Genomic DNA, 26,911 nt, shown 5'->3' on the forward strand with positions numbered 1-26,911 from the left:
TGTTTGAGTGTATGTACCATAGCTGTTGGTAAGGTGTTGCTGGTGGCGCTCATGAGCATGAGTGGAAGCAGAGTATTGCTCCTGTTGGCCTTTGCAGTCAAGAGAGGCATCAGAATATGGAAGGCCCCTGTACATAGTGTATACTGGCCCCCCAAATACAGTTCATGGACAGAGAATTAATGCTTGTACATGTTCAGGTTTGATAAGGAGACCATAATCTAACTATTATCAGCTAGAAGAGGACCTAGAGCTCAATGCATGGAAGGGAGAAGCCCTGCAGTGCACATGAAGGTCACCACAGCTCGAAATTTTGTCACCAGAACCTTCCAGATATCCCTTAAGGCAATCACAAGCATCAACCAGCTAGCCACCTTATGCTATATAACTCAGTTTCTCTTCTCTGAACTTTATTAGTAACAACATCAAATAGGCAAAATTATTTAACTGGCACACTTTCCCTTGGTGTTATGGACCAAAGACTTTACACACATTGTCATTATACCACCTACTGGCAAAGAGGCCATTTATAGGAAAGCCTCAAGTCATAACATTCCCTTAATACAGGGGTGTCAAAGTCCCTCCCGAGGGCCACAATCCAGTCGGGTTTTCAGGATTTCCCCAATAAATATGCATGAGATCTATTAGCATACAATGAAAGCAGTGCATGCAAATATATCTCATGCATTTTCATTGGGGAAATCCTGAAAACCCGACTGGATTGCGGCCCTCAAGGAGGGACTTTGACACCCCTGCCTTAATACAAAGGTGGTGTGCAATGCCTCCAACATTATACAATATGTGAATCTGCTCCCAGGCTCCTCTCATGATGTCTACATTCTGTTACCATCTATCTATCCTTGTCTGCTTTGAGACTGGCAAGATCACAGGGATATGGCTGCTAGGTAAGCTCACATTACATATAAAAGACCATGATTACCCGATTACTAATACAATAAAAATATTGGGAGTCACATTGGACACACACCTGACAATGGTTGAACATATGAATATAGTGGTGAAAAAATGCTTCCTGATATTATGGAAATTAAAGACCATCAAAAAATACTTTGACCCATTATTGTTCAGATTACTAGTGCAATCACTAGTGCTTTCTACTCTGGACTATTGCAGTATCGTTTATATGGGTATACCCAAAAAAACAGTGAGAAAATTTAGAATTATTCAGAACACAGCGATCTGCTTGATATTTGGATTAAAAAAGAGTGACCATATCACCCCCTACTACAAACTACTGCACTGGCTGTCATCGAGGCACAAATAATTTTCAAGTTTCCTGCATATGTTTCAAACTACTTTGGGGACTAGCACTTACGTATCGGCTATCTCACTTCATATTCTACAGCCCTATAAGACAAACCAGAAACTGCTATCTTTTTGCATACCCAATCATTACTAATTGTAAATACAAAACCTTTTTGGATAGAACTTTCGCGTACCAAGCAAACAAACAACAACATTGGCTATAATGATACGTTATATATATAGTAATGTATGAAGGAATATCAAGTGTGTACGTAAAGAAATTGTATAAATTTAAGTGGTACACTTGTTGTTATATGAAAAATGAATAAAAAACTTAAAACATAAAAATAAAAAACAAAAAAAAAATAACAATATTGGCTAGACAACTACATCAACAAAGCTAGACTGACCTACAACGCTTTTAGATATATCACTTAAACAGAATCTTCACCGAGCAGTTAGATGAAGAATTTTTTCTCTTTTTTTCTTTTCTCGTTCCAAATATGCCCCCTCTAAATCCTACCAAATCGCATTTTGTAATTCGGGACCTGTCCCCACTGAAAATCCTTAACGAACTATATACTGTCATTTTCACTATATATTGTAATTTTCACTGTATATTGTAATTACGCTGTATATTGAAATTTTCGCTGTATTTTTCTGTAATTCACAACCTTTTCCTAACAGGCCCTCTCGGAACTTCGCTGTATACTGAAATTTTCACTGTATATTGTAATTGTCGCTGTATTTTTTTTTGTAATTCGCGACCTTTTCCTAACAGGTCCTCTCGGAAATTTCCTAGCAAACTGTATATTTTATATATTCGCTTAGCAAAATGTACAGCTTACATTTCCGCTTTCTCAAAGTTTCTGTACTCTATATTTCCTCTGACTATCTGCATATTGTAACTCGCTGAAATGTCCAGCTCTCTTGAATGTAAACCGCCTAGAAGTCGCAAGATTGTGGCAGTATAGAAGAATAAAGTTATTATTATTATTATACCCACCCTCAGCCTTACAGTTACTAACCTGCACTTTCTCTCCCCACAGATAACTCCCTCTAAACGCAACAACCACCTCTGTGAGCCTCTTGAAATCATCAAGGATGCGAGGGAACTAACCCCCAAAACACTTAGAACTGAGGTAGCCCCTTCTCCCTCCTTTGCAGGTAATAGATGCCATCCTTTTAGGACATAGTTCACCCTGACAGACCAGCTGAAGAGAAATATAATGATGCACACAGGAAGATAGGGCTGTCTGAGCAGACACTTGGCATGTTAAAATCCCACTTCAGGTGCCTTGACAGGTTAGGTAATAAAAACTTCTCTAATCCCTGGGAAAGACTGCAATATCTTGATGGCCTGACTATAGACTATAGAAATAGGTGTTAAGAGAGGATTCTTCACAAGATTAGAAGGAACTGGATCAATATACCAAATAATTTTTCCCATACTAAACTGAAAAAAGCTAACTTCTTCAGCAAGTTTATTTGTTTTTAGAGGTATAAACAGAAATCAGTGGATGTGCCAGAATTTTTATGAACTTCTTTGATATATCCAAACACAGTATATCACATTGCTCCAATATGTTGTCCACTTTTAGTTCATTTCTTGTGAGCTTTTTCTTCTTGGAAACATGTTATTAATCTTTCAGACAGAAATAACTTCAACACTCATGGCCAAGTCACATCAGCGCTTCTTACAGAATCAATAATTAGTAATCAAGCCCTTATGCACAGATACATTAAATTTGCAAACATTACTAGGATCCTATCTTTTTCCATATATACTGTATATCCTCTAACCTTTAATCTGACCTGTCCTTTCTTCTCTTGTTTGTATTTTTTCTTAGTAGCTGCTAATGGGACACATTTTTCTCACATACTCTTAAAACCTTCACCAAAATGTACAATATATGATCTTCTTCAACCCACTCAAGCCCACTGCGGATGAACCTGGGGTGAGATTGCTCCCAAGGGTACAGACTGTGAGCTCAGAGAAGTACTGATGCAGACTGGCCACAAAGGGATAATGCGAGGCATGTGCCTGTGGGCTACAGACCTCAGCCCTGAGAGTCTGTATCTTCTTGCAGTCAGAGGTTCCATGGGATGACCGGGATCCTCTGTAGCACCGAAAGCCTCTGTAGCACCGAAAGCCTCTAATAATAAAGATTAAACACAAGCAGAACAGACAGGCTCCCTACACCTTGCTTTTAGCGAGTAAGACTGAGTGGGTGGAGCTCATCCCAGAGTGATGGGAGGTGGGGCATGAAAAACAGTGGGCTCTCTACGACCCTTGCAACTAATGGGGGTTTAACCCGATGGTCAAGACTACCAGTCCTGTTGCACAAGAATTGCTAATATCAGAAGTTTGTCATTTGTTTTTACCACTTAGTACTTTCTCTTATTTGGAGATCTCTTGGTAACTTGCTTAGGTGAACATCCTATCCTAAACATATGTTTTTGTTATACCCTTTTTAATCTCACCTCAGTTAGTCTCTATTTTTCTTGTCTTAAAGATGCCAATGTTTTTTTCCTCCCTGCATGTATTAGTATGATGGATGTTTTGTTAGTTGTATTTCATGAGCATTTATTTTTAGCTGTTTAAGGTGGTCTTTTACTAAGGCGTGCTAGCCGATTTAGCGCACTCACTAAATGCTAACGTGTCCATATAATATAATGGGCGCATTAGCATTTAGCACACGCTAAATCGCCTAGTGTGCCTTAGTAAAAGACAAAGTTTTTTTTAACAAGTAGCTATTGGTTTTTGATCTCTGATACTACCAAGATATTCCTCAAGACCGTTTCTTCAAAATGTTTAAACCACTATAGTTTCTTATTAAATATTATAGGCGTATCAATATTTAGAGATGGGGGCCCTCATGCTATTAGTTCTGTCAATACTTTTTTGAATTAATGGACAGATGGGGGCCATGACGCTTTAGTTTCATTGATACTTTTTTGAATTAGTGTACAATGATTTGTTTTGCGTTATCTACCCTATATAGCTTGTGCAATTCATTTCATTCTTTTTACAAAAAAAAAAAAAAATCTTTTCATGAAAAGCTATACTTATTCAGTTTCATGTTTTGTCCCACAGAGGTGATATATGGTATGCTATTTTCTTATGTTCTGATTATTATGCTTTCTTTTTGATGCCATATTCTATTTTAGCCTCACACAGTTAAAAAAAATAACCCCTCTATCACCACTATCACTTTGAATTTGTGACTTGATCCAGCCTATATTCACACCCTCACATGACACCTTCTAATATTCCTTCATTTCTCTTTTTACACTTTTGTGAACCGTCACAGTTCTTTCACTATCTCATTCTTATTACTTTAATGTTCTATGATGACTCCAGACCTACTGATGTTATTCTTGTTGTCTTGTTTCTTAAGGACTCCTGAGGAAGACATTATTTGCCAAAACTGGACTGTGTTGGGTCCTGCTGTATACTATTTCTACTGAGATTTGCTACTTTATTTTTGTGTATTTTCATATATTTTTAATAAGAACATAAGAGTTGCTGCTGCTGGGTCAGACCAGTGGTCCATCATGCCCAATAGTCTGCTCACGCGGCAGCCCTTTTGGTCAAAGACCACCACCCTAACTGAGACTATTCCTACCAGCGTACGTCCTTGTTCAGTAGGAACTTGTTTAACTTAGTATTGAATCCCTGGAGGGTGTTTTCCCCTATGACAGCCTCCAAGAGAGCGTTCCAGTTTTCCACCACTCTCTGGATGAAGAAGAACTTTCTTACGTTTGTGCGGAATCTATCCCCTTTCAACTTTAGAGAGTGCTCTCTCGTTCTCCCTACCTTGGAGAGGGTGAACAACCTGTCCTTATCTATTAAGTTTATTCCCTTCAGTACCTTGAATGTTTCAATCATGTTTGATACTTTTGATATTCTTGTGTTATCTTCATACTTAGCGGTTAATTTCCACTTTTTTGGTTTGCTTTGCTTTTTGTGGTGGTTTTACCCCTTTGTTTTTGTTGGTAAGTACATAAAGGAAATCAAATACAATAGCATTTATTTTAAAAAAATGAGGCTGTGATAACATAAGGAGAATAGTAAAAAAGAAACTTAGAGAATCAGGTTGGGCAGACTGGATGGACCATTCGGGTCTTTATCTGCCGTCATCTACTATGTTACTATATGTTATTATGTTAGAATCAACTGCAAAGGTCAAAGATTTACATCAGGCTTGGATATCATTTAATAAGACTATCCTGGAAGCCCAGACCAGATATATTCTATGTATTAGAAAAGGAGGAAGAAGATCAAATGATAGACAGCATGGTTAAGTGAGGTGAAGTAAACTATTAGAGCTAAAAGAAAATCCATCAGAAAGTGGAAGAAGGATCCAACCGAAAATAATATGAAACAGCATAAAGAATTGTAAGACAAAAGCAAGGCACTGATAAGGAAGGCAAAGAGAGACTTTGAAAAGAAGATTATGCTGGAAGCAAAACCACACAGTAAAAACTGTTTTAGGTATATTAGCAGCAAAAAGCTGGTAAAAAAATTAGCTGGCCACTAGATGACCGAGGGATAAAAGGGGCATTCAGGGAAGACAAGGTCATAGCAGAAAGATTAAAATAATTATTTGCTTCAAGTCTTCACTGAGAAAGATGTGAGGGACACACAAAGTGTCAAAGTTGGTATTCAATGCTGATGAGTCAAAGAAACAAACAAATCTCTAACACTGGAAGATGTAATGGAGCAACTTAATAAACTGAAGAGTAGCAATTACCTGGACCGGATGGCATACATCCCAGAGTACTGATAGAACTGAAAAATGAACTTGCAGAGTTATGTCTTACTCTTAGGAATCTTCTCAGGTACTTGTGAACTGGGTTGGACACTAATGGAAACAGGATGCTGGGCTTGATGAACCTTCAGTCTGTCCCAGTATGGCAACTCTTTATTCTTATGGCTTTTGGCAAGACTAACTATCCAACTCAAGTGTTTGAGAAATTGGACCACCTTAGTTGTGCACTCTTTGCTGCCCTTGGAGGACTTTGCCTTGATCTGCCAGTGATCCAGATGGGGATGTACCAGGATTCCCTCCTTGAGAAGTGCCACCAATGCTACCACTGCCACCTTGGAAAAAGTGTGAAGAGCAGTCACAAGACTGAAGGGCAGCATGCAGAATTGAAAATGTTCACCCAAAACACATGTGGTGATATGCTTCCTTAAGTTCAAGTTTCAAGTTTATTAGGTGTTTATGCCCTGCCTATCAAGGTTTATCTATGTGGTTTTTATAATCAGGTACTCAAGTATTTTCCCTATCCGGTGGTCTCACAATCTATCTAACATACCTGGAGCTATGGAGGACTGAGTGACTTGCCCAGAGTCACAAGGAGCACAGGGTTTGAACCCATAACTCCAGGATGCTGAGGCTGTAGATCCAACCACTGCGCCACACACTCCTCCACTTTAGTGGCCTTCTTATTCCTTTCACAAGTGGGTCCACTTTCTTAACCATGCCTTCCCACAGCTATCTCATGTAGATGTAGATTTAGCACCCTGACACTCAAACCAAGCACTTCAGCATCCCTGTTAACCTAGGCTATCGATTCTGAGAACTTGTCTCTGTGGAAAATGAAGACCACCTGGGATATTCTCCAGGGGAAAGGTCTTCTTCTGGTTATCATGTCCTCCTCAGGTTCAGAGAAATCCTCTTTATAACAGTCTGGCTTATACTTGAACCCTGTGTACCCCTAGACCCTATACAGGAACAAAATGAACTTTGGAAGAAAACCAACTCCCTCAAGCAGATTCCTGTCTCCAGTAGCCTCAGGATCTGGGATGGAACCCTCTGGAAATAAATGAGGCAAATCTGCTTGGCAAGCTACATCCAAAATGATGGAAATTCCTACCAAAGACAGGACCACAGCATAAGGACCCACCTATATACTCTCACTCATGGTAGCCAAAACTACCATATTCTCCCCCTGAAGAGCATCTGATGCAGCCTCCAAATTCTGCTCCTCATACATCAAACATTGAGTATTGGGTGCCTCCACCTCCCCCCCCATACACACAACAGCAGTGCGGCTTGTCTGCACTCATCCCAAGAATGGTCTGATGTGCATGGGAACCACAAAGAACCAGCTCTAAATAACAATGGACAGGGAACCTAAAATCAACTCACCATTCCTAACTAATGACCAGGCCCAGCTACAGGTTTTTCAAGCTACCATCCAAAGTTGCTGCCTTTACTTTCTATATTTTGTTTTTAAGACCCAGCAGCCGGCAAGGGACAGGGGCACTCCAGCAGCCCTGGAGCCAAGGTATACTCACAACATGGAGGATTGTTGTGGGGACAAGAGGGAAAGGACTCAAACTAATACTCCTAAGAGAAGAGTGGCCCTCTTGGCCAGCACCCTCAAGTAAAGATGAGAAGAGGCATAGGATCCCTCTCTCAGGATTTTTTTTTCTTTTGTTAAGAAAAGCAAAAAAGTTTAAGGAAAAGAGAAGATTATATTCCTTCTCCAAGGCCTACCAGACCAACTCTGACTGTACATGTACCATCTGCTGGGAAACTGAGAAATACTAGCTGGCTAGGGTCTGCACAGTGTTTTCATACAAGTTTCAGAGTCCATCTGCTGGTACGCACACAGAAGCCAAGCATCTTGGCCAAACATCTTGATTGGACTAGAGTGCTGCTAAGGAAGTGTTTATTTTGTTAACATCATCAGCATAAACTTCACAACACTTACCTTGATGCAGAAAGCCATCTACTAGAATGCTGATACACTAAAACTAATAACATACAAATTATCATTACATTTAATATGTCTGTACTATCAGAAAGGAAAGTACATACTTTACTATGCAGCCATTTGCTGCATGGTGAGTAGTTTCCTTTCCTAAACGTGCACAAGTAGGGATTGACTCATGCACTGAAAGGAAAGGAGACAAAAGCTGGAATTCCCCCAATTCCCATTCCCTACCTCACTCCAAAAAAATGCTCCAATGTCCCAGCAGGGCTCAGAAACCCCCAAACCACTATCTCCCTGATCCTACCTCCTAACAACCTCCTCTGCTCCCAAGCACCCACAGCCCCCCTCTAAACATCCCCGAAAGCCTCTGGACCCCCACCCCTCTCACCCGGAAGATTACTCTGCTTGTTTGTGGCCCCTTGTAATTCTCTCCTCTTCCTCCTTCCTCACAAAAAATACTGTAGCTCCTGGTGACTTAAAGGAGGATACTGAATGGACTTCCTTTTATTAAATGAAAAAAATGTATTTTGACACAGTTTTGTATGACTGGATTTCATCTGCTATATGATTCTATTGGATTTGCTGACTTATTAGATGGTTTCAAAAGCAAAGCTTCTGTTATAAGAGCAGATCAGTATTTTAAAGCATGTTTTGGTTATTACAAGCATCTCTTTAATGTTGTGCTCCATTAGACTTCTTTATTAAAACAACAATCAAGAAGGAAGTAGAAATAGTACAATGCTCCTATGAGCCAAAATGACCACAAAAAGAGGTAGTTTTGTTGGTTGTGGATCTTGGAACTCTGGCTCATTATATTTTGTTATGGCCTTTATAAAATAGGAATTATATATGTGCTTATGCATCTCTTCTGCCTAGGCATGACAATCTAAATGTGCATTCCCCGTCACAGATATAAAAATTGTCCCAATTAGTCCAAGAAGAACAAAGGGATAATAGCTTTCCAATCTAACAAAGAAAAAAAAGTTGTTTCAAAATATACAGGCATAAGAGAGAAAATATTCTATAATAAATAATAGGTGTTGCAAAACTAGACAAACCCCCAACAAAAAAAACAAACAAACTTACATTCGTCTTTGTTCCACAGATAGTTCATTTTCTGGAATCACCCTCAAAGTAGTTCTTGAGTTCAATTGTTGTTGCCATATAGATAATACCTAAACAGAATTGATATAAAAAGAGGCATTTTGATAAATCTGTAAAACATAAACAAAAGGACATCATCAAAAGGATGTAGATTTAGCACTCTGACACTCAAACCAAGCACTTCTGCCTTTATAAATCTCTGCTATGTCAGTCACATCAGTAATGCACTTAAAAAGTTTAAAATGAAGACAAACTACCTTCAGAATGCAAAAATGTCAATTTTACAAATCCTTTGTGACCCTCTTTTCAATATTCCCTTAGTACCTTTATAAGCTGTCCCTGCTGAGCATCAATTTTAGTAAAACTACTGTAAGTCCCATGGGGCAAGCTATACACCAAAACATATTGGGCATTTTACTAGTTGTCTATTGTTTGTTTCCTGCCTTTATATGACTGCAAGTCATGATTTATTTTTGATTTGGTATTTTAATAAGCTGTTATTTGATCAATTTTCATATTTGATTTATCCTATATTTGTTACTATATTTGCTATTCTGATATTTATTATGTATTATCTATATGCCTTCTGATGCTGCTTCCAAGCATAACTAGGAGGGAATGTGCTGAGGAACCTCTTTTGCAGACTGCCTTTCTGCCAGCTTCAGGCAGAAAAAAAAAGCTTTTCCTAAGTGTGTGTTCACTTAGGGCCTCTTCTATCAAACTGCACTAGCAGTTTTTAGCGCAGAGAGCTGCGCTGAATGGGCCACGCTGCTCCCGACGCTCATAAGAACTCTATGAGCGTCGGGAGCAGCGCTACAAACTGCTAGCGCAGTTTAATAGAAGAGGCTCTTAGTCTCCTAGAAATTGATTTCATACTGTAGTATTCAGTTACGTTTATCTGCTTGAAACTGAATCCAACAGACTGTAGTTGAACTATATTGCCAATAGCTTAATGTTCTCCTACAGACATGTCTGTCTCCAGCTTGTCATCCAGATAGAGAAACATGAAAATTCCATTTGAGATGGGTTGCTTGCTCTTGGGACTACTTTAAGGCCTCACTTGTTTACTGAGTACCTCAAAAATCATTAGTGTTCAATGGGCATAATAAATCTTTTGTGGCTATTAAAGGAAGGTTGAATTGAAATGAGTTCTTTAGTTTCTCTCTCCAGATGAACTTCTTTGACTTCTCAGGCCCAAGACAGATTTAAATCTACTCAGCTTCTTTAATATTTTATATGATATTTTTGATTGAAATATTTGAGGGAAGGGTGGGTGGGGAGGGAATAAATTTATGTATTTACGATGACAATAGAAAGAAATTCAAGTGATGTGTAAAAGTTTTAAATGATGTAATATTGTGTACTTGTTGTAAGATGAAAAAATGAATAAAGAATTTAGGAAAAAAAAAAAAAAAAAAGAATATCAGGAGAAGCTAGCAGAGGTTCCTCCTGAAGAACTAGCTTTATTTTTTACAGTTTATTTAAAACTTTCTACACTGCTCCAACTGGCAAATCAGAACAGAGTGGTGTACAATGTAAGTTTAAAAGTAAGAAAGGAACTCCAAAATAAAATAGGACAGTAACACGTACACATGATAAGAAAGAAAAGATAAGAAAAGAGAGGGGAGGAGGAGAGGGAAGTAATGAGTATGGAGGCTGGATGTTCTATAGCCAACATTTATAGTCAATCAATATTGTTGTATGCCCTATTAAACAACCAGATTTTTAATTCTGTTTTGAAGCTTTTGAGAGAAAGGGGAAGTAGAAGGCACTGTGCCTGGTGGAGTCTAATTGTATGGTTTCTGGATTAGAAAATAAAAGATGTTGGTCATTTAAAGATATGTATCTATAAAGTGTCAATGTCCGGTAAACTATATAAAAAATTTTAACTCAATTTACCAACTGGCCTCAAAATCCACTTTACTCTGCTGAACTGTGAGTCGGGAGAGATTCAGCTGGGGATTTTGCATTCTGCACTTTATTTGCTGGTCTGTGAACCGCCCAACATAGTTGCGTCAAACATTGTACTTCAAATCAGATGCACCAAGGACTTCTTGCACTCTGCACTTTATCTAGCTGAACTGTGAACTGCGTGAGAGATTTTGCTCAGGATCCTGCACTTGCACTTTGCTGAATTGATATATTTTGCCACATGCCTTTGTGTGTCGTCTTTGCTGGAGTCCTTATGAACAATGCAGAATCAACAATTTAGTCAGATAAGTGAAGTTTGACGTTAATATCTGAAATCGGCTATATTGGCTGAATAGTGTTAATGCAATAACTTAGAAATTGGGTGCGATATAGGAAATCATTATGTTTAGGGCTCCTTTTACTAAGGTGCGCTAGCGGTTTTAGCATGTGCTACAAAGCCACACATGCTATACACTAATGCCTCCACAGAGCTTGCATTAGTATTTTTTTGTTTAGCGCTTGGTTTGCACGCGCTAAAAACGCTAGCGTACCTTAATAAAAGGAGCCCTAAATGTGTTAAAAAGGAGATCTAATAATATGCAAATATGAATTTTTTATTGATTTTATCGTTTTACTTAATGAGTGGTAGTATTAAGGATGTTAACTCTCTCTATCCACAGTTACACTCAATCTATCTTAATCAAAAGATACAAAAAGATTATAATCCTGAAGTATCCACTAGGTTTATAGTTAATCAACGGGAGGATAGAACAAGTCAGATTAGTGTAATTATAGGCATTGGAAGACATCAACGTACCTTTAAAAAAGGGTTAGGGAAGTGAAACTTATTAGAACTATTACACCTATCAGGCCTAATACATCTACCTCTGTTTTTTGTGCATATCTTAATACCAGATCCGTTAGAAATAAAGCTTTTTAAATTAAGGACTGGATCATCAGCAAGCAAATAGCCTGTCCTTTTTTAACAGAAACTTGGCTATTGTCTGATGAAGATCCAATCATAAATGATCTTTTACCAGCTAATTTTAAAATTCATATGCTAAATCGAGATGGCAGAAGAGGGGGAAGATTGGCAATTATTTGCAAATTTTCAATATTCGCGGGCCGGCTCTGTCCTTAACCCCCACAAATATTGAGGGAGGAGTGTATAACATCACATAATCTCAACAAGAGATCCTGCAGACCTTGTTTCGCAGGTCGCTATGTCAGGAGAAAACCCTCTCCAAAAAATCAGAGCAGTTATTGTGGGTTGTTAATTCGCTAAAAACAGAGTGGCTGATATGCAAAATGATTGAACTGGTTAGTAATAGCCATTGAATGGTTAATTCTCTAGATCATGGCTATCTGGTCATTTTCAGCGGCACTTTAACTAGTTATTGTTGTTGAAAATGACTGGTTAGTGCTATATTCAAAAGTTTCCAGGAATGGAGCTAGATTAAGTGCCAAGATTCAGCCCCTCACCATACAAGTAAACCATGTAAATCAAGCCACATAAATAGTAGTACTATCTTTAAGCAGTTTGCCTTATCCAGTCAAAAGCTGAGTATTGACTTAACTGGCTATGAGTTAGCCAGCTAAAAAACAAACAGATATTCAATGCCGAAGGTAGGGCCGGATTTAGATGAAAAGAGGCCCTAGGCTATTCCACTTATGAGGCCCTTTCACCTCCCATTTTTAAGTTTGTAAATTACATGAGAGATAATAAAATACATCATTACTGTGATATATATCAATATGTTAAATGAAACATGTTGTTATTGGTACTAACCTTTATAAAAAATGTGACACGGATCTTGAGGCCCTAGGCTGAAGCCTAGTTAGCCTATAGAAAAATCTGGCCCTGGCCGAAGGCCAGACAGGGCCCAGCAATGAATATTCAGGCATAATATGATGGGCAACATAATGCTCACCACCATCAGCTGAATATCGAGGGACGAGAGTGTGACTGGTCAATTTTCTCAATGGAGAAAAGTGTATACTGGAATGTCCCGTGGATCTGTACTGGATCAATGGTTTTAACAACAAGTGAGATAATCAGATTTTCAGATGATACAAAATTGTTCAAAGCTGTCAGTTCACAAGCAAATTGTGAGAATGTGCAGGAGTGTTGTCGCACCCTTATTTTTTCAGTAACCGCCCCTTTGACCTGGCACTCTCTTCCTTTATATTTAAGAGCAGAATGTAACTTGCAGAAATTCAAGAGCGGTTTAAAGTGTTTTCTCTTTAAGGATGAATATAATTGCTAACAAATTATCTTTTTTTTTTTTTTTTTTTTTAGTATTTTATTTATAAATTTTTCATTCTTACAATATTTTAATTGTACATAAAAACTTCAAATAATACATGAAAAATTGTGATTACAAATAATTCATTTATCACATAGAATATACCCCTCCCATTTTTTTCAATACTTAAATCCATATAATATACATTCCCCTCCCCTCCCCATTCTAATATAATCATTATTGTGTTAATTTATTTATTAATTTTCTATTCTTACATCAATTAATTAACATATAATATAATTAATTATTACATAACATTTGTAATTACAATCAATATATCATATCATAAATAATAAATCCAAAAATTATATAAGTCCCTCCCCAATCCTATATATCTATTACAAATGTGCTAAGAAATCTGATCAGTAGAATAATTAGTCAATGGTTGCCATATTTTCTTAAAATTATGAAGATTCCCTTGTTGTAACGCTATTATTTTTTCCATTTTGTATATATGACAGACAGAGTTCCACCAGAATGTATAATTTAATTTGGTATAGTCCTTCCAATTTTGAGTTATTTGTTGCATGGCGACTCCTGTCAATATTAATAGCAGCTTATTATTATTTGCTGAGATCGGACTCTGAGTTCTCATTGCAGTGCCAAATAGTATGGTGTCATATGAGAGTCCTACATGATTTTCTAATAACTTATTAATTTGGGGCCAAATTAAATTCCAAAAGGCATTTACACAGGGACAGAAAAAAATTAAATGATCTAGCGTCCCTACTTCTATTCTACAATGCCAGCATCTATTGGATCTAGTACTATCTATCTTTTGCAGGCGCATAGGGGTCCATAACACTCTATGTAACAAGAACATCCATGTTTGATTCATAGATGCTGACTTTGTAGACCTTAATCTCCAGGACCAAAATCGTGGCCATTGAGAAGCAGAAATTGTCTGTCCAATCTCAATACTCCAAATATCCCTAAGTCCAGTTTTCTTTTTTTTATTTAAAAATCCATATAACAATTTATACCATTTTGCGGCTTGGTGACCCAAGAAATCCACCTGGAAACATAAAACCTGCTGACTGTATTGAGTATTAAGATCTTTCCATTCAGGGAACCTTACCTGAATGGCTTGCTTCAATTGCATCCATTTAAAATATTGTGTTTTATTTAGGCCAAATTTATTTTGCAATTGTGAAAAACTAAGCAGTGAACCTTCTGAAATGACATCATTCAATGTCCGTATACCTGCAATTATCCAATGTTTCCAGACGATTTTAAATCCGCCAATCCTGATCCTGGAGTTTACCCAAATAGATTGATTTAGTGATTTAGCTATTGGATCTGGTGATAGATTACTGATATATCTTAATGTTTTCCAAATATCTAATAAAATTCTGTTATCTTTGTATCTTCTAGGCATTGTTATACTAATTAAATGTTCTAAATGTAATGGGAACAGGAGCCGCCATTCTAAATATAACCAATCTGGTACATTCTCCATGAGATCTGGGAGGATCCAATACATACCCTGTCTTAGAATATAGATATTATCTATCTACCTTAACAAATTCAACTGCTATTTATTCCCATGCCATTAATTTCTTAATCATTTTTTGATTTTACTTCCCTTCTCCTATTGTATTGTTCTATAAAAATTGTATTTCCGCCCCTTTTTCCTATTGTTTTAAAGATTTGAGTTTGGCTGTTTAGTCCTGGTTTGTCCAATAATTTAATATAAATATGTTTTACATTGCTGACACATTTGTCTTCCTGTAATTTTTAAATTTTGTTCAATGCTTTGTACTGCTGGATAAGCGTTTAATCAAATACTTTGAATAAACAATAAGAAAGAATGATATAAACTGCAACTGAATGATGCAAGGTTCAACCTTGGAAGTCTTCACCCAGAAAAAGTATCAAAGCGTCATTGTGGACAATACACAAATTGCTTCAGATTGTGGACACAGCCAGAAACCAAATATGCCTTGATTGTTTCATAGTAGGACTGAACTGCGTGCAAATCTGGTTGCTGCATCTTGAAAGAGATCCATGGGAATTAGAAACAGTACAGAGAAGGGCAACCAAAATGGTAAAGGAGATGGGATGAAAGGTCAGAGAGGTTAAGACTCTTCAGTTTGGAGATGTCTACAAAATCATTAATGGAGTAAAACAGGTAAAAGTGAATACAATTAAAAGTACAAAGACAAGGGAACATACTATGAAGTTACTTAGCAGCACATTTAAAATAGAAAAAATATTTTTTAACATAATGCAGTTAAGCTCTGGAATTTGTTGCCAGACTATGTGCTAAAGCAATTAGAGTAGCCAAGTAGATTTAGGGAGAGCCACGGCATATTCCTGAAAGTAAGCAGCATGAAATCTATCAACTTTGAAGGATCTAGCCAGGTTCTTGTGACTTGGATTGACCACTGTTGTAAAAAGGATACTGGATTTGATGGACCACAAGTCTAATCCAGCAAAGCAGTTTTTATGTTATGAAATTGGTATAAGACAACTAGTGAAAAGCTTAAAGGTCAATCTTTCAGCTATACAATTTTTGAAAGAAAAACAAATTAGAAAATGTTGAAAAAAGGCAATTTAGCTTACCTGTGAATAAAATGCCCTGTAACTTCTTGATTTTGGAAAAAGTGCAATCATTAACATGTTGCTTGGGGTATGAAACTGAATTGGTAGATGGACACGCAAGGAGCTTTTGAAATCTATGAAAAGTGAAGCAACAGCACTGGGAGAATCCTATCAAAAGAAGAACAAACAATGTTTACACTGAGAGCGCAGTACCTCAACTAAACAATCTAGAATACCATTTCCATGCTCAGAATTATTTTACTCTATATTTCCCTTCCTCATAGATCTTACAAATACACAGAGAGATATTTCATACATGTAAAGAAGATGGAAACAATTCCATGAGCCATGCATGCCCCAAATGCTTCCCCTACTTGTTTTAAGGTAAATTGTTGTAACTATGTACAACATACTAGAACTCACATAATATGAATACATTATACTTTTTCTTGAAGTACCCATCAAGTTTATTCTCACTTTCATTCTACCCTTCAATTTTATGCTGTCTTTGTAAAACAAAGAAATTGTCCTTTAAGGTTCTGTTTAAAATATAGCATAAATTCAGAAACTGATAATAAGTCACCAAAAATAGCCTCAGTTTTATGAAAGTGAGAGGCTTAAAATCAAACAATAGAAGGAAGGGCAGTGTGCTGAAATAACCTAAAAAAAAAAGCAAAGCTCCAGAGGGTCAGATAAATTCAGATTAAAGGAGAATTAAGATAAGGCAAGTATTCTTTGTTGTTTTAAAATTCAATTGAAACAGAATTTTCTTGTGCTTTCCAGATCTTTACTTCTGATAGTATTGAAACTATAGCTCTACAATTTTCTATGCCAAAAACTGTCATATACATAAGCAAACAAAACAATACCATACTTGTTTTCCTTGTGTGGTATTTTGATTTCACTGGAATCAATTCCACCATATCAATGTAGATCAGGGGTGTCAAACCCAATCACATAAGGGGCCGAAATCTAAAACACAGGCTAAGTCATGGGCTGAATTTTTTATTAAGATACTTAGGGCCTCTTTTACAAAGCCGTTTAGTGCGGGCCCATAGAGATTTAAAGGGCTTCGGGGCTGTTGCAACGCGGCAGCTGCTAGCACGGCTTTGTAAAAGAGGAGGTTAGCCTTAATAGAAGTATAGGGTAATAATCTCTCCAACCCCACGCTGGCTCTGTGGTATAAACAAAATAAATAAAAAAGACTTTTCCCCTCTTTTAGGTCCTAGTTCACACTTGCTATCTAACATCAGCTCTGACAGGGTACACATTTCAAATCTGACATACTATAATCACAAAATAGGAAATAAAATTATTTTGTCTTCCTTTTGTTGTCTGGTCATTATTCAAATCATATTGGTCCCAAGCTCTGGTTTCTGTTTGTCTTCTAGTATAAATCATGTTTTATTGGCACACCATCAGTAAATACACAATATAGCATGACAATACAACAAGGTCGCGAACACCAAACGTACCATCAAACACATTTTCACCCCAACCAAAGAATCCCCCCAATCCCCACCCACTCCAAAGCCCAAACCCCCACCCCATCCCAAACCCACACCATGAGACCCAATCCATACCCAAAAACCCCAGCAAGAAAGGAGTATGCTGAGCAAGCTGTTTGCTTATGCCGCTCAGCACATATCAAACAAAATAACCAAATCCCATCCTCCCACCCACAAAATGTAGTCCCCCCCTACCCACCGAACTCCACATACTTCCAACCACTCATATCTGTTTGTCTTCTAATAACTCGCTTGCCAAGGTCTCCTGCCCATTTGTCGTTTTCTTTTTTCTCGGTGCTAATCATCCATCTTCAATCTCTGTCCTCCCCTTCCGTTTCACTTCCCTCCCCTGGAGGTCTGGCATCTTTCCGACTAAGATACGAGACACTCAACAAGTAATAAATCAAGAACCTATGAATATATCAGCTTTATTAGAATCATCTGATAGAGAAATGTCTGTTTCAGCAACTTTATTGCTGACGCTAGCACTTACCGTATTTTCACGCATATAACGCGCGCGTTATACGCGTTTTTACCTACCGCGCATACCCCTCGCGCGTTATACGCGTGAGCGCGGTATACAAAAGTTTTTCTACATAGTTCCCACCCCGCCCGACGCCCGATTCACCCCCCCCCAGCAGGACCGCTCGCACCCCCACCCCGAACGACCGCTCGCACGCGCTCCCACCCGCACCCGCGATCGGAGCAAGAGGGAGCCCAAGCCCTCTTGCCCGGCCGACTCCCCGACAATATCGGGCCAGGAGGGAGCCCAAACCCTTCTGGCCACGGCGACCCCCTACCCCCACCCCGCACTACATTACGGGCAGGAGGGATCCCAGGCCCTCCTGCCCTCGACGCAAACCCCCCCTCCCTCCAACGACCGCCCCCCCCAAGAACCTCCGACCGCCCCCCCAGCCGACCCGCGACCCCCCTGGCCGACCCCCACGACCCCCCCACCCCCCTTCCCCGTACCTTTGGTAGTTGGCCGGACAGACGGGAGCCAAACCCGCCTGTCCGGCAGGCAGCCAACGACGGAATGAGGCCGGATTGGCCCATCCGTCCCAAAGCTCCACCTACTGGTGGGGCCTAATGCACGTGGGCCAATCAGAATAGGCCCTGGAGCCTTAGGTCCCACCTGGGGGCGCGGCCTGAGGCACATGGGCCCAACCCGACCATGTGCCTCAGGCCGCGCCCCCAGGTGGGACCTAAGGCTCCAGGGCCTATTCTGATTGGCCCACGCGCCTTAGGCCCCACCAGTAGGCGGAGCTTTGGGACGGATGGGCCAATCCGGTCTCATTCTGTCGTTGGCTGCCTGCCGGACAGGCGGGTTTGGCTCCCGTCTGTCCGGCCAACTACCAAAGGTACGGGGAAGGGGGGTGGGGGGGTCGTGGGGGTCGGCCAGGGGGGTCGCGGGTCGGCTGGGGGGGCGGTCGGAGGTTCTTGGGGGGGGCGGTCGTTGGAGGGAGGGGGGTTTGCGTCGAGGGCAGGAGGGCCTGGGATCCCTCCTGCTCGTAATGTAGTGCGGGGTGGGGGTAGGGGGTCGCCGTGGCCAGGAGGGTTTGGGCTCCCTCCTGGCCCGATATTGTCGGGGAGTCGGCCGGGCAAGAGGGCTTGGGCTCCCTCTTGCTCCGATCGCGGGTGCGGGTGGGAGCGCGTGCGAGCGGTCGTTCGGGGTGGGGGTGCGAGCGGTCCTGCTGGGGGGGGGGTGAATCGGGCGTCGGGCGGGGTGGGAACTATGTAGAAAAACTTTTGTATCTCGTGGGCTCTTATTAGACTCTCTGCTGTGTCTTCCAGAAGGGAGGATATTTAGTGGGCAAGCCATAAGCTTCTAATAAAAGCATTTATGAGGGGGCGGTCGGAGGTTCTTGGGGGGGGGGGCGGTCGTTGGAGGGAGGGGGGTTTGCGTCGAGGGCAGGAGAGCCTGGGATCCCTCCTGCCCGTAATGTAGTGCGGGGTGGGGGTAGGGGGTCGCCGTGGCCAGGAGGGTTTGGGCTCCCTCCTGGCCCGATATTGTCGGGGAGTCGGCGGTCCTTCGGGGTGGGGGTGCGAGTGGTCCTGCCGGGGGGGGGGGCGGGCAGGGCAGGGCGGGTAAACAGAGAGTCGGGGAGGGCGAAAGGAGAGTCGGGGTGGCCAGAGGAGAGTCGGGGCGGGCGAAAGGACAGTCGGGCAGCATGCGCGTTATACCCGTGAGCGCGGTATACAAAAGTTTTTATACATAATATCGTGGTTTCTGCGCGCTATACCCGTGTGCGCGTTATACACGGGTGCACGTTATCTGCGTGAAAATACGGTACTCCCGATAAGAATTAGCTCATGAGAATGTTCTATAAACATAGGCAAAAAGAATTTCTAGGTTATAAGATACAAATGTTTCCAGATTTAGCAAGGGATACTCAAAAGCATAGAAGAGAATTTCTCCTGTTAAAACCTGGTGTTTTGGCTTTAGGGGCAACCTTTTTTCTTAGACACCCTTATAAATGTGTAATTCACTATAAAACTCATAAGTTTGTTTTCTTTGAACCTCTCCAACTGAAGACCTTCCTGTCCCTATCCCACTTGCAGGAGAGTGCCTAATGAAATATAAATATCCTTACTCTTTGATAGCTAATGATTTCTTAGACGCTATTTTTCTTCGGTTAGAACTCGCATCTGAATCACATTTTGGATCTAATTGAGGACTTGAGAAGATTTATGTTATGTTATTATTGCTTATTTTGGTTTTGGTGTGATAAGTTAACTTTATTCATCATGAATCCTCTTTCTGTACAAGTTTATCTTGATTGTATAAATTGAAAACTTATAAATAAATTTTTTAAAAAACCCTAAGAAATTTGGCAAGAAGAAAAGAGCTTCCTACAGAGAAAACAGTGCATAGCCTTTAAAAGGCAAAATATCAGAGTCCAGCACCCAAATATAACTCATATAGCACATATACCGTATTTTCACATAGATAACGCGCACCCGTGTAAAACGCGCACACGGGTATAGCGCGCAAAAAACACACATTTATGTACAGAAATTTTTATATACCGCGCACACCCGTATACCGCGCATGCTGCCCGACTCTCCCGTCGCCGCCTGACTCTCCTTTCGCCCGCCCCGACTCTCCTCTGGCCACCCCGACTCTCCTTTCGCCCGCCCGACTCTCCTCTCCCCCTTCACCCCCCCAGGACCGCTCGCACCCCCACCCCGAAGGACCGCTCGCAGGCACCCGCACCCCCACCCCGAAGGACCGCTCGCACGCACTCCCACCCGCACCCGCACCCCCACCCTGAAGGACCGCTCGCACCCCCACAGCCTCCTGACCCCCCCATCATGTAGAAGCTCCTACCGGTGTCCTGCTGCTTCCTCTTAGCGGTCCCGACTCCCCGACACGATCGGGGCAAGAGGGAGCTCAAGCCCTCTTGCCCCAGCCAACTGCGGCATCCCCGACACGATCGGGGCAAGAGGGAGCTCAAGCCCTCTTGCCCCAGCCAACCGCGGCACCCCCGACACGATCGGGGCAAGAGGGAGCTCAAGCCCTCTTGCCCCAGCCAACCGCGGCACCCCCGACACGATCGGGGCAAGAGGGAGCTCAAGCCCTCTTGCCCCCCCGACTCCCCAACTCCCCGACAATATCGGGCCAGGAGGGAGCCCAAGTCCTCCTGGCTCTTGCGAACCCCCCCCCCCCGCTAGTTGTTCGGGCCAGGAGGGAGCCCAAACCCTCCTGGCCACGGCGACCCCCTACCCCCACCCCGCACTACATTACGGGCAGGAGGGATCCCAGGCCCTCCTGCCCTCGACGCAAACCCCCCTCCCCCAACGACCGCCCCCCCCAAGAACCTCCGACCGCCCCCCCAGCCGACCCGCGACCCCCCTGGCCGACCCCCACGACCCCCCCACCCCCCTTCCCCGTACCTTTGGTAGTTGGCCGGACAGACGGGAGCCAAACCCGCCTGTCCGGCAGGCAGCCAACGAAGGAATGAGGCCGGATTGGCCCATCCGTCCTAAAGCTCCGCCTACTGGTGGGGCCTAAGGCGCGTGGGCCAATCAGAATAGGCCCTGGAGCCTTAGGTCCCACCTGGGGGCGCGGCCTGAGGCACATGGTCGGGTTGGGCCCATGTGCCTCAGGCCGCGCCCCCAGGTGGGACCTAAGGCTCCAGGGCCTATTCTGATTGGCCCACGCGCCTTAGGCCCCACCAGTAGGCGGAGCTTTAGGACGGATGGGCCAATCCGGCCTCATTCCTTCGTTGGCTGCCTGCCGGACAGGCGGGTTTGGCTCCCGTCTGTCCGGCCAACTACCAAAGGTAAGGGGGGTGGGGGGGGTCGTGGGGGTCGGCCAGGGGGGTCGCGGGTCGGCTGGGGGGGCGGTCGGAGGTTCTTGGGGGGGGCGGTCGTTGGGGGGGGAGGGGGGTTTGCGTCGAGGGCAGGAGGGCCTGGGATCCCTCCTGCCCGTAATGTAGTGCGGGGTGGGGTTAGGGGGTCGCCGTGGCCAGGAGGGTTTGGGCTCCCTTCTGGCCCGATATTGTCGGGAAGTCGGCGGTCCTTCGGGGTGGGGGTGCGAGTGGTCCTGCCGGGGGGGGGGATGTATCGGACGTCGGGGAGTCGGCCGGGCAAGAGGGCTTGGGCTCCCTCTTGCTCCGATCGTGGATGCGGGTGCGGGTGGGAGCGCGTGCGAGCGGTCGTTCGGGGTGGGGGTGCGAGCGGTCCTGCTGGGGGGGTGAATCGGGCGTCGGGCGGGGTGGGAACTATGTTTAAAAACTTTTGTATACCGCGCTCACGCATATAACGCGCGAGGGGTATGCGCGGTAGGTAAAAACGCGTATAACGCGCGCGTTATATGCGTGAAAATACGGTATTAGGAAGTATTGCATTGCCAGTTAAATAATAAACACAGTTAATTTCTTGTAGCAGATGTTCTCAGAGGATATCAGGATATGAATCCTCACATATGGGTGATGTCATCTGATAGATCCTGTGTGGGATTTTTTCTCAGGTATTTTTCTAAAATTTTTGAGAACTTCTCACCAAGAATATACCTATTCCCACCTGCCACTGCCATGTAGGACTCTCTCAGTCTACTGCAAGCTTCTTAGAAAATAGCCCCAAGCTGTGAGAAGTCGCAACAGCTATTTTAAAAGGCATCCACAAGGAGGCAGGAGCGAAAGGGCCACGCTTCTTCTGAATCACCAGGTATCTTGGTAGGCCTGGGGGAGGTAGATCGTGGGGTTGCCTCGACTGCTTCCTACAATCCAGCCTGGGCACTCAGCAGTCTCACAAGAGGTCGAGTCCTTGCCTGTGCCTCGAGTTGAATTCCAATCTTTGCGAGTGTCTGGTCTGGAATCTTCACACACTATGCAAGGAGTTGAGTCTTTGCGAGTGTCTCGTCTGGAATCCTCACACTCAATACAAAGAGCCGAATCTTTGGGAGTGCTTCGAGATTCCTCAATCCAAACCACAGAGTCTATGGGACTTCGATCTACAGCTTCCAGCCCTATACCATCATTGGAGTATCAGGCAGGGAAGATGAACTTCTGGATGGGTCCGTTGATTGCTCAAGCCAACTCTTACTTTACATTTAGGAAACTATTAAAAACTTACTTATTTGATAAACAAGAATGCTGATTTTTCAATAATTATGATGGTGTTTTTATTTTTTAATCTATGATTTTTAACCTATGTTTTTTATTGATAGCAAAGCATTTAAATTGAATTTTAGCTAATACTGTTGTATGTAGCAGTGTATTTTTGAAATTGTATGTTTTGCTGAAATGTTTCAGTTTTTCTGTTGTGAACTGCCTAGAACTGCTGGTGAGGCAGTATACAAGAAAATAAATTATTAAAGGGTCAGAGCCTGGAGAGCCGCAGTCATGTGCAAAAAGAGCCACATGTGGCTCACGAGCCGCAGGTTGCCGACCTCTGCCCTACACAAACCAACCAGTCCTTTAATGGAAGAGTAACTACCTTGCTAGTCACACACACACAAGAAGTGACACCAGCTGCACATACTATAGCAAGATAAGCTCATCCTGGAACGGAACCCCCGCGAATATCGGGGGAGTACTGTACCAGGGATCTCAAGTGCCTCTGTGCCATGCTTTGACAAGGGGTGAGATCTAGGCACCGATGAAGATGGCAATGGATCCCTTTTCTTCTGGTGAAACAGGACCATGGCTGGTTGTGGTAGCCTCAAATAAATGATTGATCTTGAGAGTGACTGAGACACATTTAATGTCGATATATCCCTATATTCCATGTGGCCCAAGGTGTTTCCAATGATGGTGTCAATGAACAAGTCTTATCTATACCATAAAATTTTTCTTGCAGTTGTCCCTTTGATGAATCCCTTTCTTTGACATCTAGGAACAGAGAAGACACTGAATGGTATCATACTCAGATCCCAGGCATTGTAGGCACCAATTACAGATATCCCTAATGGTATCCCTTTTGTATCTAGAACACCTGAAGCTTCTGGGGTTCTTTCTGGACATGATTTCTAGATGCATTATACTATGGTTCATTCTGAGTCAAGTGGTCTAAGCCTCCCCACTTGACCATCTCAGAAGTTGATGAAATTTTTACTGGAAGTACACTAGGACATGCAATGAATATGGGCAAAGTCTTAGAGCAGGATCTCAAACTTCTTCCAAAGTTAGGGGCCTTGTTATTACAGTCACTTTTTTAATTCCATGAAAAATAGTGAAAAAAAGATCAACTTTTTGTTCAAGATAGTTGCTCAACCAAGCTAAAAGTCATATTTCTAGTACAACTTATTTATACTGAATTCAAATACTGTATTTTTCACTCCATAAGATGCATTTTTTCCACCCCCAAAAAGGGGGTGGAAATAAGGGTACTTCTTAAGGAGCGAATGTAAAAAAAAACCCCAAACAAAACCTGTACCTCTTTTTGGCATCCCGGCGGTCCAGAGTGCTTTCTGCGCTCCTGCCTCGGTTCCCCTGCTCTCTTCCGGCAGTGGCACAGCGGTGCATGAGACAAGCGCGTGCTTTTTGCGTGCCTGCTTGCTCCCTCCCTGCACTCCAAATGGCTGCTTGTCAAGTTCTTGGATTCTGGCTGGGGGCTGGCTGGCTTGGGGGTGGGTTGGCTGGTTGGCTGGCTTGGGGATGGCTGGGGGCGGGCTGGCTAGCATGGGGTTGGGTTGGCTGGTTGCCTTGGGGCTGGCTTGGCACTGGCAGCTGGCTGGCTGCCACTAGACGTGCCTATCATTAGACGTGCCCACCACTAGACATACCCTGTCCCAGCCTACTACTAGAGCACTAGAGGGGGGAAAGGGTACAGGGCACACCATTTGCTTCAGAATTTTTTTTTTCTTGGTTTTCCTCCTCTACAGGTGGGTGCGTCTTATGTATACCACTCAGATCCTTCGTGTATGCTTTGGTGTATCACTGGGGGACCACAAAGTTGATGAAAAAATTTGTGGTAGAATGCGCAGGCAAATATTTGACACAACATAGCTCCTGAACAGAAAGCACAATAGGGCTCAGATTTTAGAAACAGGAAATTACAGCTAGTTACTGCCCCATAAAATTTTTAGGCACACTGCACTTTTCTTTTATGAGATAAATCTTTATTATGATTGTTAAAAAAATTATGCAAATTTTTACCTGTATATTTAATGTCATATATCACGACTATGCATCCTCCAATCTCTTTCTTTCTTCTACAATTTGAAAGAACAATTTTCTGGCTACAAAACTCATTGAGCCACATTTTTTACTTGATATTCCTAATAGCTTAAAATAAGCCTGAAAGTGCACCAAGGTTTTAATCTGCGTTTAATGGTGTGTGGAGGTTCGGCTGACTGCTTGGCATCATAACTGCTTCTTTGGAGTTGTGGCAGAGCTGGAACCTAAAGATTGGGGGTGACTGGCCCCCAAAAAACTTTGTCTAGAGTTCAGAAATTCTCTCTGACCCAGGGATACAACAGCATTTCCTGCTATAGAGAACCCTGACTGGGAGAGTAAAGGTATTAAAATAGAATCATTATCATCCAATTCATCTTCTGACCACATTTCCCGAACCTGCACATGGCACTTTTTTATGGGGAACTGCGTTCTTGGGGGGGAAACCCCCAGTGCTAGTAGTGCCGCAATTCCATGTGGCCCTTGTTAATCATATAAGCATCAAACACCAAATTAATAAATTCTGGAGGAAAGCTCTGCCCCTGATGTCCATATAGCTTCAGCAGACGCTGTTTAGCTCCTTTTAGAGGTTTTCCAGCCATTATCAAGGCTGCATTTAAACAGGGTTGCACTTGCGCAGTTCCCCGGGTCAAATTTGGCCTTTTTTCTCCATTCCTTGGACTGACTGGGTACTAACACCTACTGAGGAACCAGAAGGGATTAAACCAGTGACTTCCGCAGCATGTGGAACATGAATGCTCCTTGGGACTGCCATCCACAAAAATGGAGCATGAATCCAAAGTATCTTGGTCTGAGGAGTCCATCCCACCTGTTTGTAAGCAAAAATGATGCGTTTTGAGACAGACAGAGGCTTTTAAATTCAAAATTGGGAAATCCAAGATGGCCACCATGGCAGCAATTTTAGCGCCATAACAGCCCAGAGGAGCTACACTGAAAATTTTTTTAAAATAGCGAATTGGGGATTTTCGCAGTGGGGGAAACTATCTCTAACCCCAGAATCCCCCCAAAGTTGATTTTAAGGAACCCTCCCCCCCACACATACACACACAATTTTGTTTGGCAGGCTGTCAGCCTGTTACTCAATGTGAAATTCTGTGTGCTGGGAGCACACAAACAGCTTACAGGGAGAACCTCTGCCTTAACAAGCCTGGAATCCGGACTGCTTGTGTATTCTGACTACCCTTCAGGCCCAATGAACCATATGGAGATCTCAAGCCCCACTGGATCAAGCTCACACACATGGGGAAGAAACTCAGTTGGCCCTAATCCTGGAAGCTGCCGCCATAGAGCCATGCAACCTGTGGTCAAGCCTACTGCGGATGAACCTGGGACAAGCCTTGCTCCCAAGGGAACGGTCCCCCAAACTGTTAGTGCAGGCTGTCCAGACAGATGCACTGCAAAGCAGTCTGCCACTTGGAAGCAGACCCTCGACCTCAGAGTCTGCACTCTCCTGCAGCCAGAGCTATCCTCTGCAGCACCAAAATGCCTTACAAACAGTTAGCAAACCTCCCCCCCTTGAATTTAAAATGAAAAGAAACCCCAAGACAAGCTCCTACTGTCTCACATATACGAGAAAACTGAGGAGTTGAGGGACAGGTCAGAGATAAGGGAGAAGCAAAAAAAAAAAAAAAATGCAAATGCAAATGAAGCTCTCCACAAGAGTTCTCGCAAGATGAGGTTGGCTACCCAAGTGTTCAGGAAGAGTGTCTGTTGTACTAAAACAGACTATTTTAGACAGTTCCTTAAAAGCCCCTTTTATCACACCACAGTAGAGCTTTTTACTGCAAGATGGTGAGGTAAATGCTCCAATGCTCATTCAATTCCTATGAGCATCAGAACCTTTACCTCACTGGCCTGCAGTAAAAAGCTCTACCACAATTTGATAAATTCAGAAGGGAAA

The 26,911-nt window shown here is 42.6% G+C and overlaps 1 protein-coding gene across 2 annotated transcripts in view; it reads right to left on the minus strand.

Annotated features, from left to right (window-relative positions):
* C1H20orf194 (chromosome 1 C20orf194 homolog) overlaps positions 1-26,911 on the minus strand; it is a 308,395-nt gene that overhangs the window by 64,462 nt on the left and 217,022 nt on the right. For both annotated transcript variants that reach the window (XM_033953173.1, XM_033953162.1), the window contains exons 22-23: positions 15,882-16,028; positions 9,082-9,170 (exon numbers count right to left, since the gene is read on the minus strand). In XM_033953173.1, the coding sequence (XP_033809064.1) occupies positions 9,082-9,170; positions 15,882-16,028 (236 nt within the window). The remainder of the gene's footprint in view (positions 1-9,081; positions 9,171-15,881; positions 16,029-26,911) is intronic.

This window comes from Geotrypetes seraphini, chromosome 1 (genome assembly GCF_902459505.1).
Source record: "Geotrypetes seraphini chromosome 1, aGeoSer1.1, whole genome shotgun sequence".
NCBI classification, from domain to species: Eukaryota; Metazoa; Chordata; class Amphibia; order Gymnophiona; family Dermophiidae; genus Geotrypetes; species Geotrypetes seraphini.